We start from the raw sequence: 18210 nt of genomic DNA, 5'->3' as shown, positions 1-18210 counted from the left end.
TCTCTCAATTCAATTAAATTCAGAGGGCTTTATTGGCATGATAAACATATGTTTACATTGCCAAAGCAAGTGAAATAGATCAAAGTTAAATAAACAATCAGAAATTACAGTAAACATTACACTAACAGTAAACGTATGTATTTCTTTATCAACGTAAATGTCTAAAGGCCCGTTTAAAAATATATATATATTTCCAAAGAGTCATAAGCAAGTTGAAACTGACAGATATGCTATCCTAAAAAGTTGACTTGCAAAGGTTGCAGCACTTTTTGGTGGATGAAGATGTGCCGCCACCTGTTGGAATTCATTTTACACGTCTTTAGAATCTCTAGAAAGAAAAAAAAATCGACCTAAGAACTACAAGTCACATAATTTCACTGAAATTCGTCCCTTGATTATGACGACATCTGTCAGAACGTTCACGAAATTGCGTCATATTACGTCGGTGAAGTGCGCACTTATCTCAAGGAAGGTGAACAGAAATCTAGCTACACGCTTGGTATGTAATATATAGCGATTTGACTTGTCTTTTAAACATTGTAAGTAGGATTACTGTGTTTTATTGTTGACATGCTCTATCAATGTATATATTTGTAACCTCGTTTCCTCCTTGAATGCGTTACTAACTTGTCAACTCGATATGATTCACAACAGCGACTAGCTACTTACTATAGCGAGCAAGCTGCTAAGTTAAATCACTTACGCAATGGTTACAAAGCAAGAAACATTCTCTGCCAAATTCAATTAAATATATATTTTTTATGACTATGAAAGATAGTTATGGTACTTTTGTGTTCATGATCCTCGTTATTTAATTAAACTTTTCCAAGCTTTGCGATTCTGTAGTTAGCTAATGTTAGCTAACATACTGTGTTATGAAAACCAGAATGATCAGCGTGTAAGCTAGCTATGTTTATCACTCGCCTTTGTATACTGAACAAAAATATAAAAGCAACAATTAAAAGATTTTACGGAGTTACAGTTCTTATAAGGAAATCAGTCAATTGAAATAAATTCATTATGCCCTAATCTAATGAGTTCAAGTTTCTGGGCAGGGGCACAGCCATTAGTGGACATGCCAGGCCCAGCCAATCAGAACGAGTTTTTCCACAAAAAAGGGCATTATTACAGACAGACATACTCCTCAGTTTCTTCAGCTGTTTGGGTGGCTGGTCTCAGATGATCCATGCAGGTGAAGAAGCCGGATGTGGAGGTCCTGGGCTGGCGTGGTTACATGTAGTCATTTTGAGGCCGGTTGGACTACTGCCAAATTCTGTAAAACGATTTTGGATGCGGTTTATGGTAGAGAAATGAACATTACATTCTCTGGCAACAGATCTTGTGGACATTCCCGCAGTCAGCATGCCAATTGCGCGCTCCCTCAACTTGAGACATCTGTGGCATTGTGTTGTGTGACAAAACCGCACCTTTTAGAGAGGCCTTTTGTCCCCAGCACAAGGTGAGCCTGTGTAATGATCATGCTGTTTAATCAACATTTCCGCTCATGAAACATGGGAGTCACACTACATGTTGATTATATTTTGTTCATTATAGAAAACGAGCTTGTTGCCTGACAATGACTGTGATAGCAAATATATTTTTTTTATAACTAACCCAAGATAGACCAGAAAATGTTGTTTCCAATGGGAGTAAATGAATCATAGTTTTGGAAATGAACTGTATGGAGATGAGAAAATTCCGGCCACTGGGCATCCTCTCATCACCATATTTGGTAGTGAGTGGAAACGCCAACTGGATGCTGGCCATCCTCTCATCACCATATTTGGTAGTGAGTGGAAACGCCAACTGGATGCTGGCCATCCTCTCATCACCATATTTGGTAGTGAGTGGAAACGCCAACTGGATGCTGGCCATCCTCATCACCATATTTGGTAGTGAGTGGAAACGCCAACTGGATGCTGGCCATCCTCATCACCATATTTGGTAGTGAGTGGAAACGCCAACCGGATGCTTCATATTTATACATCCTTTAAAATATCTGGCTCATTGTTCTATCTGTGGTGATACCTCTGGTTCACAGTCTAAGATTATTGGCATATATTTGTCTGTAAAATTTCTTCTCACAAGCTCTACAAGCCAGAATGTTGAATACAATTATATTTTAACTTACTTTACCTGTTCGGTTTCTCCTTTTGCAGGTTGGAATGTGAGACAATATATTTAATTACAAACTTTTCAGAGCGCTGGTATGGAGTTAATATTTCTATCACCTGAAGCATGGGCAGAAACATGTATTCACGTGGACGAACTCTGCAAGCAAAGACCTACAGTATAGAGACAGGCAGAGACTGCTTCTCCAATAGAAATCCCAGATCGTGGCGACGTTGATTAGCTCATACACAGAAACGTCATCGGCTTGTGTCAAACTGAGGATGTGTAGGCCGTCAAATCAAAGGCACTGCTTCGATTTAAAGTTGATTTAGAAGAAAATGTCACTTTCACGAGGTTGAAGTAATGACATGTTCAACTACTGAAGACATTGTGCCTTTTTTAGATTGAGAAAGTTAACAACTAAGGAAGATTTGTTCACTTCTCTCGTTGACTTCTCAAACCCCAACCTGGTCTGCTTGGTTTGTTTCGCAAGTGTTCCCGGAAGTCTTGCGACGTTGCTACAAGTATCCATGCTTCTCCTGCCTCTATTTACAAGTATCCATGCTTCTCCTGCCTCTATTTACAAGTATCCATGCTTCTCCTGCCTCTATTTACAAGTATCCATGCTTCTCCTGCCTCTATTTACAAGTATCCATGCTTCTCCTGCCTCTATTTACAAGTATCCATGCTTCTCCTGCCTCTATTTACAAGTATCCATGCTTCTCCTGCCTCTATTTACAAGTATCCATGCTTCTCCTGCCTCTATTTACAAGTATCCATGCTTCTCCTGCCTCTATTTACAAGTATCCATGCTTCTCCTGCCTCTATTTACAAGTATCCATGCTTCTCCTGCCCCTATTTACAAGTATCCATGCTTCTCCTGCCCCTATTTTCAAGTATCCATGCTTCTCCTGCCCCTATTTACAAGTAGCCATGCTTCTCCTGTCTGTATTTAAGTATCCATGCTTCTCCTGTCTGTATTTAAGTATCCGTGCTTCTCCTGTCTGTATTTAAGTATCCGTGCTTCTCCTGTCTGTATTTAAGTATCCATGCTTCTCCTGCCTGTATTTAAGTATCCATGCTTCTCCTGCCTCTATTTAAGTATCCATGCTTCTCCTGCCTCTATTTAAGTATCAATGCTTCTCCTGCCCCTCTATTTAAGTATCCATGCTTCTCCTGCCCCTATTTTCATGTATCCATGCTTCTCCTGCCTGTATTTAAGTATCCATGCTTCTCCTGCCTGTATTTAAGTATCCATGCTTCTCCTGCCTGTATTTAAGTATCCATGCTTCTCCTGCCTGTATTTTCATCTTGCGCTCATGCTTCATATGATAGAAATGTTAACTCACTACCAGCGCTTTGAAAAGTTGACTTTAATTATACTTTCCTGTAGAGATATTGTATTAGATTCATAAAAAAGGAAATAAAGTTAAAATATATGATGTATTTGACATTCTGGCTTGCTGAGGTCGTGAGAGGAAACTTTCCTGATCCAAACGCTCATTAATGCCCGACGTAGAAATCAATGCAATTCAACATTTGGTTTTCAGGCTGGTGAGCTAAAGTTAGCTGCTTTTAGCCACACGTTTGTATTTACATAGACAAGTGTTGCTCCCTATTGGGTTGCACGAAAACAGCCAGTGGGAAGCCAGAATCTTAAATACAATTCAATCCACTTACTGTGCCGATGGGCAGGACAGTTGGTCATTATGACGGGGAATTTGAGACGACATATCTAAAGGAATGTTTCAAAACGTGGATCTGTTGTAGACCCGTTTCCTCTCTGCTTACCTCATGCTTCAGTTGATAGAAATCGGGACTGTTTTCAGAGCTGTAATTCCAGAGCTTCATCATGACCATGTTGGTGAGGCTAGCATGCCTGCGCAGTCTCCCTGTGTCCGGGCTGCGTCCTGTGTTCACCCAGGGCTCTCCAGCCCTGAGGAGCTCCACCCTGAAGAGCTGCCCGCCCCTCCTCAAGCGCCACCAGGTAACACATCAGGGATGGGCTTTTGACATTGTTGGACTGTTCCAACACTCACATTTTTACTAAAATAAAGTAAGACATTTATAGAACACAATGCCTCTACTGGGGGAAAAAAATAGGTGCACATTTATCTATATGCCAACAGTTTTTAAAAAAATGCCTTTAATGATCATAACCAGTACAGATAACATCCTAATTGTTAAATAGCCTCATACTTAAACAATAAAAGACAAGTACCTTTTGTTTAATTTATTGAAACCGTAATATCAACTGGTTGACATTCAGGTGCGTCAAAGCAGGGACCGAGAGACTGAAAAACAGCTTCTATCTCAAGGCCATCAGACTGTTAAACAGCCACCACTAATATTGAGTGGCTGCTGCCAACACACTGACTCAACTCCAGCCACTTTAATAATGGGAATTGATGTAAAATATATCACTAGTCACTTTAAACAATGCTACTTAATATAATGTTTACATACCCTACATTATTCATCTCATACGTATATACTGTACTCTAAATCATCTACTGCATCTTTATGTAATACATGTATCACTAGCCACTTTAAACTATGCCACTTTGTTTACATACCCTACATTACTCATCTCATATGTATATACTGTACTCGATACCTTCTACTGCATCTTGCCTATGCCATTCTGTACCATCACTCATTCATATCTTTATGTACATATTCTTTATCCCTTTACACTTGTGTGTATAAGGTAGTAGTTTTGGAATTGTTAGGTTAGATTACTCGTTGGTTATTACTGCATTGTCGGAACTAGAAGCACAAGCATTTCGCTACACTCGCATTAACATCTGCTAACCATGTGTATGTGACAAATAAATGTGATTTGATGAAATTGTATTGTGGAACACTATTCAATAAGGCAGTGATGTCATAAGTGGCGCTTGCTTGTAGAAGCCTATGGCTGTGCAATGGAATAGCCTTGTTTTGTTAATTTAGCAGACAGTATGCTCTTATTTCCCGAGGCCTTATCAGTCAAGACACCTATTTTATTGTAAAAAAAAACCATTGTAATGTTACAGAATAAAATAGAAGAGAATTTGAAACGGGGCTCAATTTGGTAAGTAGATTAAAAAATTTAAAAAATCAGGGTTACAAAACACAATTCTTTTCAATATACAGCAGTTCAATGTAGTTTATTCCGCCTGCACTTTGGAACTTTTCTAAGTGGATTAGCAATTCCACATTGAGCGCTGCATGGGGATGAATTACGGCTACGACATGTGTTTGGTGAGTAGGCCTAGGCTTAATGATTCTGGTTTAAAATAGGCTTTTTATGAATGTAATGTTCTAGCGTATTTTCAGAGTGAAACCTGTCTATGTTTACCACTGGCCTAGGCTATAAGCCTGCTAATCAATCCTGTTAATCCTGTTACCTACGCACTGTGGGATTTGGTTCCAACTAGGCACCACACCTTTTTTATTTAACCTTTATTTAACCTTTATTTAACTAGGAAAGTCAGCTAAGAACAAATTCTTATTTACAATGACGGCCAAACCCGGACAACGCTGGGCCGATTGTGTGCCGCCCTATTGGACTCCCAATCAATTGTTCAGTATCAGTTATTCCCTAAATGAAACACACAAGGTCTTCCAGGTCAGTTAAATCCAAAACGTAAAGCCAGGGGGGGGGGACTAACAGTTCACAAAGTAGGTTCATCACTAGTTACCACAGCCACAAAGTCATAAACCCTGCCTATTTCTACAATTTAATCTGATTAAAATCCGATTTTAAACCTAACCCTAGACCATAACCGCACTGCTAACCTTATGTCTAACCCTAACGAAGACCAAAAGCACTTAAAAAAATAATAATGCATTTTTACTATATAGCCTATTAGCCAATTTTGACTTTGTGGCTGTGGTAACTAGTGACAACCACAAAGTAGCCTAAGAGGAAAATAGATTGGACGCAGTTATTACCAACCTGCAGGTCGTTGTTGGAAATAGATATTCCTAAACTTCAGTCAACAAGTCCAGTTTGAGTTTTGTGAATAAGATGTCGGCGTTTGGCAAGGTATTTAGCTTGTGTATCGATCAAATGTATTTGAAATCAAAAATAAACTGTATTAACATATCAGCAAACAAAAGAGGAGTAGTCACAAGCAAACAAGCATACAACACACAAACTATTTACATCGCCAGGAATCGTAAACAAACAAATCATATTCATTAATAATACAACAAGTTTGAATTGCCTTTTTGTTATTCATTTTAGGTAAAGTAGTGCCATATTGTTTAAATTCATTTATGAAGTGAAAAAAGTTAGGTTTTGAATTAGACCATTTGCATTTGTGAATATGAAATTTACCTAGTATTATTTTGCAGTTGAATTAAATATACTACATCTTTATCTATGTCAGAATTTATTAAATAAATCATTATATCAAAACCATTATATAGGACAACCAACCGGTCCTATTTCTATTGGTAACACCATTCTGTATGTCAATCCAAAACATTCTACTATAAATACAGGCAAAAAACAAACGCAAAATGGTCTCCTTCTCCATTCCACAGAAATCACGTTAATAGTCAACTTGAATCTTTCCAGAACATGTTTCACAGGATAAATTCTATGTAACATTTTAAAATGTTTTACATCAGCAGATTTTTTAATTTTTTTATTTCACCTTCACTTTATTTAACCAGGTAGGCCAGTTGAGAACACCTTTATTTAACCAGGTGGGCCAGTTGAGAACACCTTTATTTAACCAGGTAGGCTAGTTGAGAACACCTTTATTTAACCAGGTAGGCCAGTTGAGAACACCTTTATTTAACCAGGTAGGCTAGTTGAGAACACCTTTATTTAACCAGGTAGGCTAGTTGAGAACACCTTTATTTAACCAGGTAGGCTAGTTGAGAACACCTTTATTTAACCAGGTAGGCTAGTTGAGAACACCTTTATTTAACCAGGTAGGCTAGTTGAGAACACCTTTATTTAACCAGGTAGGCTAGTTGAGAACACCTTTATTTAACCAGGTAGGCTAGTTGAGAACACCTTTATTTAACCAGGTAGGCTAGTTGAGAACACCTTTATTTAACCAGGTAGGCTAGTTGAGAACACCTTTATTTAACCAGGTAGGCTAGTTGAGAACACCTTTATTTAACCAGGTAGGCTAGTTGAGAACACCTTTATTTAACCAGGTAGGCTAGTTGAGAACACCTTTATTTAACCAGGTAGGCTAGTTGAGAACACCTTTATTTAACCAGGTAGGCTAGTTGAGAACACCTTTATTTAACCAGGTAGGCCAGTTGAGAACACCTTTATTTAACCAGGTAGGCTAGTTGAGAACACCTTTATTTAACCAGGTAGGCTAGTTGAGAACACCTTTATTTAACCAGGTAGGCTAGTTGAGAACACCTTTATTTAACCAGGTAGGCTAGTTGAGAACACCTTTATTTAACCAGGTAGGCTAGTTGAGAACACCTTTATTTAACCAGGTAGGCTAGTTGAGAACACCTTTATTTAACCAGGTAGGCTAGTTGAGAACACCTTTATTTAACCAGGTAGGCTAGTTGAGAACACCTTTATTTAACCAGGTAGGCTAGTTGAGAACACCTTTATTTAACCAGGTAGGCTAGTTGAGAACACCTTTATTTAACCAGGTAGGCTAGTTGAGAACACCTTTATTTAACCAGGTAGGCTAGTTGAGAACACCTTTATTTAACCAGGTAGGCTAGTTGAGAACACCTTTATTTAACCAGGTAGGCTAGTTGAGAACACCTTTATTTAACCAGGTAGGCTAGTTGAGAACACCTTTATTTAACCAGGTAGGCTAGTTGAGAACACCTTTATTTAACCAGGTAGGCTAGTTGAGAACACCTTTATTTAACCAGGTAGGCTAGTTGAGAACACCTTTATTTAACCAGGTAGGCTAGTTGAGAACACCTTTATTTAACCAGGTAGGCTAGTTGAGAACACCTTTATTTAACCAGGTAGGCTAGTTGAGAACACCTTTATTTAACCAGGTAGGCCAGTTGAGAATAAGTTCTCATTTACAATTGCGACCTGGCCAAGATAAAGCAAAGCAGTTCGACACGTACAACGACACAGAGTTACACATGGAGTAAAACAAAACATACAGTCAATAATACAGTAGAAACAAGTCTATATACGATGTGAGCAAATGAGGTGAGATAAAGGGAGGTAAAGGCAAAAAAAAGGCCATGGTGGCAAAGTAAATACAATATAGCAAGTAAAACACTGGAATGGTAGATTTGCAATGGAAGAATGTGCAAAGTAGAAATAAAAATAATGGGGGTGCAAAGGAGCAAAATAAATAAAGATATCACAAAGTGCTATACAGAAACCCAGCCTAAAACCCCAAACAGCAAGCAACGCAGATGTAGAATCAGTTAGACTAGTTTCTATAGGCGTTTATTTCTGTAGGTCTAACGGGAGCTTGTGTATGCGCGCTTGTTTACAGGAAGTGGTTGGAAACACAGTTGAGTGAGTGAGACACCGAGGGGAAAGGGAATTTAGGGAGAATCACTGTGGGATGCTTGGCTTGGTTTTCTTTTTTTTTGTTTTGTCCTTACCAGTAGTACAGATAGACATAAAATAGAGAAATAAGTCATAAGATAACAAAGTTAATAATCAACACTAGATTAATTAATTACACTACAAGAAGACACATGGTTGGAATTGATTGAGCCATACAGACCAACTCTTGTCTGTATGTAGTTGCTATATATCTGAGTTTTTTCTGAGAGGGGGAGATGAAGAGAGACCAGTCTCTCTGTAGCTGGTGGCTCCCTGCCCTGTTATGCTGCTGATTTACTCCTTGGTTACCGACTTCTCCAAGTCCAAATGTTTTGGCCCCAAAGCGTGACTGTTTCTATAGCTACTTCACATACATTTCCATGCAGTCACAATGCTGGCACAGGCTCAATGAGAGCTTGAATCTCTCCTAAGGCGGCAAATATTTGGATATGTGTAGCTTGTTTTGGAGGTGTGTGTGTGTGTTTTTCATATTTTCTCTGGTATTGTCTCGGTCACGTGTTGGCACCCTCCAATGCCCCCTTCTTTGCCTCAGGGTCTTTAGCATGTCATGTTTCAGCTGGCATGTCTCAGGGTCTTTAGCATGTCATGTTTCAGCTGGCATGTCTCAGGGTCTTTAGTATGTCATGTTTCAGCTGGCATGTCTCAGGGTCTTTAGCATTTTATGTTTCAGCTGGCATGTCTCAGGGTCTTTAGCATGTCATGTCTCAGGGTCTTTAGCATGTCTCAGGGTCTTTAGTATGTCATGTCTCAGGGTCTTTAGCATGTCTCAGGGTCTTTAGTATGTCATGTTTCAGCTGGCATGTCTCAGGGTCTTTAGTATGTAATGTTTCAGCTGGCATGTCTCAGGGTCTTTAGTATGTCATGTTTCAGCTGGCATGTCTCAGGGTCTTTAGTATGTCATGTCTCAGGGTCTTTAGTATGTCATGTTTCAGCTGGCATGTCTCAGGGTCTTTAGTATGTCATGTCTCAGGGTCTTTAGCATGTCTCAGGGTCTTTAGTATGTCATGTTTCAACTGGCATGTCTCAGGGTCTTTAGCATGTCATGTTTCAGCTGGCATGTCTCAGGGTCTTTAGCATTTCATGTTTCAGCTGGCATGTCTCAGGGTCTTTAGTATGTCATGTTTCAGCTGGCATGTCTCAGGGTCTTTAGCATGTCATGTTTCAGGGTCTTTAGCATGTCATGTTTTCAGCTGACATGTCTCAGGGTCTTTAGCATGTCATGTTTCAGCTGGCATGTCTCAGGGTCTTTAGCATGTCATGTCTCAGGGTCTTTAGTATGTCATGTCTCAGGGTCTTTAGCATGTCTCAGGGTCTTTAGTATGTCATGTTTCAGCTGGCATGTCTCAGGGTCTTTAGTATGTCATGTTTCAGCTGGCATGTCTCAGGGTCTTTAGTATGTAATGTTTCAGCTGGCATGTCTCAGGGTCTTTAGCATGTCATGTTTTAGAATGTCATGTTTCAGCTGGCATGCCTCAGGGTCTTTAGCATGTCATGTTTCAGGGTCTTTAGTATGTCATGTTTCAGGGTCTTTAGCATGTCATGTTTCAGCTGGCATGTCTCAGGGTCTTTAGTATGTCATGTTTCAGCTGGCATGTCTCAGGGTCTTTAGTATGTCATGTCTCAGGGTCTTTAGCATGTCTCAGGGTCTTTAGCATGTCATGTTGCAGATGGCATGTCTCAGGGTCTTTAGCATGTCATGTTTCAGCTGGCATGTCTCAGGGTCTTTAGCATGTCATGTCTCAGGGTCTTTAGTATGTCATGTCTCAGGGTCTTTAGCATGTCTCAGGGTCTTTAGTATGTCATGTTTCAGCTGGCATGTCTCAGGGTCTTTAGTATGTCATGTTTCAGCTGGCATGTCTCAGGGTCTTTAGTATGTAATGTTTCAGCTGGCATGTCTCAGGGTCTTTAGCATGTCATGTTTTAGAATGTCATGTTTCAGCTGGCATGCCTCAGGGTCTTTAGCATGTCATGTTTCAGGGTCTTTAGTATGTCATGTTTCAGGGTCTTTAGCATGTCATGTTTCAGCTGGCATGTCTCAGGGTCTTTAGTATGTCATGTTTCAGCTGGCATGTCTCAGGGTCTTTAGTATGTCATGTCTCAGGGTCTTTAGCATGTCTCAGGGTCTTTAGCATGTCATGTTGCAGATGGCATGTCTCAGGGTCTTTAGCATGTCATGTTTCAGCTGGCATGTCTCAGGGTCTTTAGCATGTCATGTTTTCAGCTAGCATGTCTCAGGGTCTTTAACATGTCATGTTTCAGGGTCTTTAGCATGTCATGTTTCAGGGTCTTTAGCATGTCATGTTTCAGGGTCTTTAGCATGTCATGTCTCAGGGTCTTTAAATCAAATGTAATTTGTCACATGCTTTGTGTAGACTACCAATTACTTATGGGCCCTTCCCAACAATGCAGAGAGGAAAATAAAAATAGTAATACTAGGATTGATAACTTGTCTATATACACGTGATACCAGTACCGAGTCCATTTGCAGGGTTACGAGGTAGATATGTACATATAAGTAGGGATAAAGTGACTAGGCAACAGGATAGATAATTAACAGTAACATCAGCTAATGTGATGAGTCAAAATAGTTTGTGCAAAAAGGGTAAATGCAGGTAGTCCTGGTAGCTATTGGTTAATTATTTACCAGTCTTATGGCTTGGGAGTATAAACTGTTTAGGATCCTATTGGTTACAGACTTCGTACGCTGGTACCGCTTGCCGTGTGGTAGCAGAGAGAACAGTATGACTTGGGTGGCTGGAGTCTTTGACAATTTTTAGGTCCTTCCTCTGACACCACCTGGTATAGAGGTCCTGGATGGTGTGGATCTCGGCCCCAGTGATGTACTGGGCTGTACGCACTTCCCTCTGTAGAACTTTGCGGTCGGATGCCAAGCAGTTGCCATACCAAGCGGAGATGCAGCCAGTCAATATGCTCTCAATGGTGTAGCTGTAGAACTTCTTGAGAATCTGAGGGCCCGTGCCAAGTCTTCTCAGCTCCCCCTCGGGAGGCTGAACAAACTTAATGATGGTGTTGGAGCTATGCGTAGCCACGCAGTCGTGGGTGAACAGGGAGTACAGGAGGGGGACTAAGCACGCACCCCTGAGGGGCCCCCATCTTGAGTGTCAGTTTGAGGGATGTGTTGTTGCCTACCCTCACCACCTGGGGGTGGCCAGTTATGAAGTCCAGGATCCAGTTGCAGAAAAAGGTGTTCACTCCCAGGGTCCTTAGTTTAGTGATGAGCATGGAGGGTACTATGGTGTTGAAAGCTTGGCTATAGTCAATGAACAGTATTCTTACATAGGTGTTCCTTTTGTCCAGGTGGAAGAGGGCAGTGTGAAGTGCAGTAGAGATTGTGTCAGCTGTGGTTTTGTTGGGGTGGTATGCAAATTGAAGTGGGTCCAGGGTGTCTGGAATAATGGTGTTGATGTGAACCATTACCAACCTTTCAAAGTATTTCATGGCTACAGGATGATAGTCATTTAGACAGGTTAACTTGGCATTCTTGGGCACAGGGACTTTGGTGGTCTGCTTGAAACATGTTGGTATTACAGACTGGGTCAGGGAGAGGTTGAAAATGTCAGTGAAAACACTTGCCAGCTGGTCAGCGCTAGCTCTGAGTACGAGTCCTGGTAATCTGAATGTTAACCTGTTTAAAGGTCTCACATCAGCTACGTAGAGCATGATCACACAGTCCGAACAGCTTGTACTCTCATGCATGATTCAGTGTTGCTTGCCTCGAAGCAAGCATAGAAGGTTTTTAGCTTGTCCGGTAGGCTTGCATCAATGGGCAGCTCGCCGCTGGGTTTCCTTTTGTCATCTGTGATAGATTGCTAACTCTGCCACATCCGATGAGCATCAGAGCAGGCGTAGTAGGATTCGATCTTAGTCCTGTGTTGAAGCGCCGCCTGTTTGACGGCTCGTCGGGGGTTGTGCTGGAATTTCTTATAAGCATTAGTGTCCCACTCCTAGATAGCAGCAATGAATTACAGCTCTATCAAATAATTGTTTTCCCCACTGTAGGTTGGAGTCATCAAACAACTCGTTTTTCAACCACTCCACAAATTTCTTGTTAACAAACTATAGTTTTGGCAAGTCGGTTAGGACATCTACTTTGTGCATGACACAAGTCATTTTTCCAACAATTGTTTACAGACAGATTATTTCACTTAATTCACTGTATCACAACTCCAGTGGGTCAGAAGTTTACATACACTAAGCTGACTGTGCCTTTAAACATGGCTTTAGAAGCTGCTAATTGACGTCAATTGGAGGTGTACCTGTGGATGTATTTCAAGGCCTGCCTTCAAAATCAGTGCCTCTTTGCTTGACATGCCAGTACAGATGATGATGATTATGATGATGATCAATGGATCGGTTTTAGACAATAGTGAATGCATTACGGGGGGGGGGGGGGTCTACTAAGCTAACATATGGAGTTGTTTTAACATGGTCATACCAAGGATCATTTAGCTACTTGAGTTTTAGGACCCTTAAGATATAAAAAAATTATATATATATATATATATAAAATATTAGATGAAACATTTAATCGAGCCTTATTGCTATTAGCCCATAGAAACACATTGAATAACAACTTCATACATGGATAAACAGAGAGCCTGTACATCTCCAGCTTAAACTGACACATTTTTATGGCGATTAAGAAAATATATAAATAATTTTAATTTTCTACATGCCGTAATATTAACTGATTCTGTGTAATATTAACCTTTTATTTTCCTCTTTCATCAGGGCTATTCCACCAAATCCAGATTTGGTTTCCGTCGTGGGAAAACGGCCAAGGACCAGCTCCAACAGGCAGCTTTCGAACCAGCAACTGATACGGCCATCAGAAGTGAATATATTGACTTACTAAACCATCTTTAAAAATGTCACCTCGTAACACAAGGGGGGCAGGATGGACCTGTCATGTAAACAGTGGCCCGTCTCACACCCCTCACAGTTACATCATGAAGTCAGTGCCTTGTGCCGGTCAGCAGCAGGTTTTAACTGGTGTAAATGTGCTCTGTATTCCCTTGCAGTGGATAACATGGGCAGGATGTTCCTGGCTGGAGGGGCTGCTGTAGGCCTGGGAGCTCTGTGCTACTACGGACTAGGCATGTCCAATGAGATCGGTGCCATCGAGAGGGCAGTGTAAGTGCTAATGCTTCCATTGGTAGTGTGTGTTGTACTAGTAGTGTCCCATGGTAGTGTGTGTTGTACTAGTAGTGTCCCATGGTAGTGTGTGTGTTGTACTAGTAGTGTCCCATGGTAGTGTGTGTTGTCCCATGGTAGTGTTTGTGTTGTACTAGTGTTGTCCCATGGTAGTGTGTGTTGTCCCATGGTAGTGTGTGTGTTGTACTAGTGTTGTCCCATGGTAGTGTGTGTTGTACTAGTGTTGTCCCATGGTAGTGTGTTGTACTAGTGTTGTCCCATGGTAGTGTGTTGTACTAGTGTTGTCCCATGGTAGTGTGTGTTGTACTAGTGTTGTCCCATGGTAGTGTGTGTGTGTTGTACTAGTGTTGTCCCATGGTAGTGTGTGTGTGTTGTACTAGTGTTGTCCCATGGTAGTGTGTGTTGTACTGGTGTTGTCCCATGGTAGTGTGTGTGTGTTGTACTGGTGTTATCCCATGGTAGTGTGTGTGTGTTGTACTAGTGTTGTCCCATGGTAGTGTGTGTGTGTTGTACTGGTGTTGTCCCATGGTAGTGTGTGTGTGTTGTACTAGTGTTGTCCCATGGTAGTGTGTGTGTGTTGTACTAGTGTTGTCCCATGGTAGTGTGTGTGTGTTGTACTAGTGTTGTCCCATGGTAGTGTGTGTGTGTTGTACTAGTGTTGTCCCATGGTAGTGTGTGTGTGTTGTACTAGTGTTGTCCCATGGTAGTGTGTGTGTGTTGTACTAGTGTTGTCCCATGGTAGTGTGTGTGTGTTGTACTGGTGTTGTCCCATGGTAGTGTGTGTTGTACTGGTGTTGTCCCATGGTAGTGTGTGTGTGTTGTACTGGTATTATCCCATGGTAGTGTGTGTTGTACTAGTGTTGTCCCATGGTAGTGTGTGTTGTACTGGTGTTGTCCCATGGTAGTGTGTGTTGTATGGGTATTATCCCATGGTAGTGTGTGTTGTACTAGTGTTGTCCCATGGTAGTGTGTGTTGTACTAGTGTTGTCCCATGGTAGTGTGTGTTGTACTAGTGTTGTCCCATGGTAGTTTGTGTTGTACTAGTGTTGTCCCATGGTAGTGTGTGTGTGTTGTACTGGTATTATCCCATGGTAGTGTGTGTGTGTTGTACTAGTGTTGTCCCATGGTAGTGTGTGTTGTACTAGTGTTGTCCCATGGTAGTGTGTGTGTGTTGTACTGGTGTTGTCCCATGGTAGTGTGTGTGTGGTGTTGTACTAGTGTTGTCCCATGGTAGTGTGTGTGTGGTGTTGTACTGGTGTTGTCCCATGGTAGTGTGTGTGTGGTGTTGTACTGGTGTTGTCCCATGGTAGTGTGTGGTGTTGTACTGGTGTTGTCCCATGGTAGTGTGTGTTGTACTAGTGTTGTCCCATGGTAGTGTGTGTTGTACTGGTATTATCCCATGGTAGTGTGTGTTGTACTAGTGTTGTCCCATGGTAGTGTGTGTGTTGTACTGGTGTTGTCCCGTGGTGTTGTACTAGTGTTGTCCCATGGTAGTGTGTGTGTGGTGTTGTACTGGTGTTGTCCCATGGTAGTGTGTGTGTGGTGTTGTACTGGTGTTGTCCCATGGTAGTGTGTGTGTGGTGTTGTACTAGTGTTGTCCCATGGTAGTGTGTGGTGTTGTACTGGTGTTGTCCCATGGTAGTGTGTGTGTTGTACTAGTGTTGTCCCATGGTAGTGTGTGTTGTACTAGTGTTGTCCCATGGTAGTGTGTGTTGTACTAGTGTTGTCCCATGGTAGTGTGTGTTGTACTAGTGTTGTCCCATGGTAGTGTGTGTTGTACTGGTGTTATCCCATGGTAGTGTGTGTGTTGTACTAGTGTTGTCCCATGGTAGTGTGTGTGTGTTGTACTAGTGTTGTCCCATGGTAGTGTGTGTGTGTTGTACTAGTGTTGTCCCATGGTAGTGTGTGTGTTGTACTAGTAGTGTGTGTTGTACTGGTATTATCCCATGGCAGTGTGTGTTGTACTAGTGTTGTCCCATGGTAGTGTGTGTGTTGTACTGGTGTTGTCCCGTGGTGTTGTACTAGTGTTGTCCCATGGTAGTGTGTGTGTGGTGTTGTACTGGTGTTGTCCCATGGTAGTGTGTGTGTTGTACTAGTGTTGTCCCATGGTAGTGTGTGTTGTACTAGTGTTGTCCCATGGTAGTGTGTGTTGTACTAGTGTTGTCCCATGGTAGTGTGTGTTGTACTAGTGTTGTCCCATGGTAGTGTGTGTTGTACTGGTGTTGTCCCATGGTAGTGTGTGTGTTGTACTAGTGTTGTCCCATGGTAGTGTGTGTGTGTTGTACTAGTGTTGTCCCATGGTAGTGTGTGTGTGTTGTACTAGTGTTGTCCCATGGTAGTGTGTGTGTTGTACTAGTAGTGTGTGTTGTACTGGTGTTGTCCCATGGTAGTGTGTGTTGTACTGGTGTTGTCCCATGGTAGTGTGTGTTGTACTGGTGTTGTCCCATGGTAGTGTGTGTTGTACTAGTGTTGTCCCTTGGTAGTGTGTGTTGTGCTGGTGTTGTCCCATGGTAGTGTGTGTGTTGTGCTGGTGTTGTCCCATGGTAGTGTGTGTGTGTGTGTTGTACTGGTGTAATCCCATGGTAGTGTGTGTTGTACTAGTAGTGTGTGTGTTGTACAGGTGTTGTCCCATGAAGGTACTGTGGTTTAACAATTCAACCGGTATCAAGTGCTTGTGTCATTGTTATTACTGCAGCTATTTCTGTGTAGTTCCATAGGTTTCACCACAACTCAAAGGAAAGTGTTACTTTATCTGTGTCCCAAATGGCACCCTATTCCCTACAGAGTGCACTCAGAGCCCTAATGATTCCTGGTTGAGTATAGTGCCCTATGTTGGGAACAGGGTGCCTATTGTGCATGTCTATCAACTAGAGGTCGACCGATTATGATATTTCAACAACAATACCGATTATTGGACAACCAAAAACCGCCATTGCCGATTTAAAAAAAAAAATGTATTTATTTTTATTTATTTTAATTCTTTTTTTTTTTAAATAAAATGATTATTTTTTATATTTTTTTATATATATATTATTTGTAATAATGACAATTACAACAATACTGAAAAACAATGAACACTTATTTTAACTTAATATAATACATCAATAAAATCTATTTAGTTTCAAATAAATAATGAAACATGTTCAATTTTAAATAATGTAAAAACAAAGTGTTGGAGAAGAAAGTAAAAGTGCAATATGTGCCATGTAAGAAAGCTAACGTTTCAGTTCCTTGCTGAGAACATGAGAACATATGAAAGCTGGTGGTTCCTTTTAACATGAGTCTTCAATATTCCCAGGTAAGACATTTTAGGTTGTAGTTATTATAGGACTATTTCTCTCTCTACCATTTGTATTTCATATACCTTTGACTATTGGATGTTCTAATAGGTACTTTAGTATTGCCAACCTCGGGAGTTGATAGGCTTGAAGTCATAAACAGCGCAATGCTTGAAGCATTGCGAAGAGCTGCTGGCAAACGCACGAAAGTGCTGTTTGAATGAATGCTTACGAGCCTGCTGCTGCCTACCACCGCTCAGTCAGACTGCTCTATCAAATCATAGACTTAATTATAATATAATAACACCCAGAAATTCAAGCCTTAGGTCATTAATATGGTAAAATCCGGAAACTATAATTTTGAAAAACAAAATGTTTATTCTTTCAGTGAAATACGGAACCGTTCCATATTTTATCTAACGGGTGGCATCCATAAGTCTAAATATTGCTGTTACATTGCACAACCTTCAATGTTGTCATAATTACGTAAAATTCTGGCAAATTAGTTTGAAACGAGGCAGGCGGCCCAAACTGCGGCATATACCCTGACTCTGCGTGCAATGAACGCAAGAGAAGTGACACTATTTCCCTAGTTTAATGTTGCCTGCTAACCTGAATTTCTTTTAACTAAATATGCAGGTTTAATAAAATATACTTCTGTGTATTGACTTTATAGTTGGGTACGATTGTGCTTTTTCACAATGCGCTTTTGTTAAATCATTCCCCCTTTGGCGAAGTTGGCTGTCTTTGTTAGGAAGAAATAGTCTTCGCACAGTTCGCAACGAGCCAGGCGGCCCAAACTGCTGCATATACCCTGACTCTGTTGCACAGAACGCAAGAAGTGACACAATTTCCCTAGTTAAAAGAAAATCATTTTAGCAGGCAATATTAACTACATATGCAGGTTTAAAAATATATACTTGTGTATTGATTTTAAGAAAGGCGTTGATGTTTATGGTTCGGTACACACTGGTGCAACGACAGGCCTTTTTTCGCGAATGCGCTTGTTAACCTGTCTGGTACCAGTGGGATGGTAGCGTCCCACCTCGACAACAGCAAGTGAAATTGCAGGGCGCCAAATTCAAAACAACTGAGATCCCATAATTAAAATTCCTCAAACAT

At 41.0% G+C, this 18210-nt stretch overlaps 1 protein-coding gene across 3 annotated transcripts in view; it reads left to right on the top strand.

Moving 5' to 3' along the window:
- The first annotated feature begins 397 nt into the window (after positions 1-397).
- Positions 398-18210, top strand: part of LOC139381679 (growth hormone-inducible transmembrane protein-like) — a 31641-nt gene continuing 13828 nt past the window's right edge. The window contains exons 1-4 of one of the 3 annotated variants that reach the window (XM_071125369.1): positions 398-499; positions 3956-4099; positions 13388-13490; positions 13678-13789. In XM_071125369.1, the coding sequence (XP_070981470.1) occupies positions 398-499; positions 3956-4099; positions 13388-13490; positions 13678-13789 (461 nt within the window). Of the gene's footprint in view, positions 500-3915; positions 4100-13387; positions 13491-13677; positions 13790-18210 lie in introns of all 3 variants that reach the window. The other 2 variants (XM_071125370.1, XM_071125372.1) reach the window with 2 other exon arrangements.

Source organism: Oncorhynchus clarkii, chromosome 23 (genome assembly GCF_045791955.1).
Source record: "Oncorhynchus clarkii lewisi isolate Uvic-CL-2024 chromosome 23, UVic_Ocla_1.0, whole genome shotgun sequence".
Classification (NCBI taxonomy): domain Eukaryota; kingdom Metazoa; phylum Chordata; class Actinopteri; order Salmoniformes; family Salmonidae; genus Oncorhynchus; species Oncorhynchus clarkii.
The sequence above is the reverse complement of the archived record's forward strand: the minus strand, read 5'-3'. Positions and strand labels throughout refer to the sequence as shown.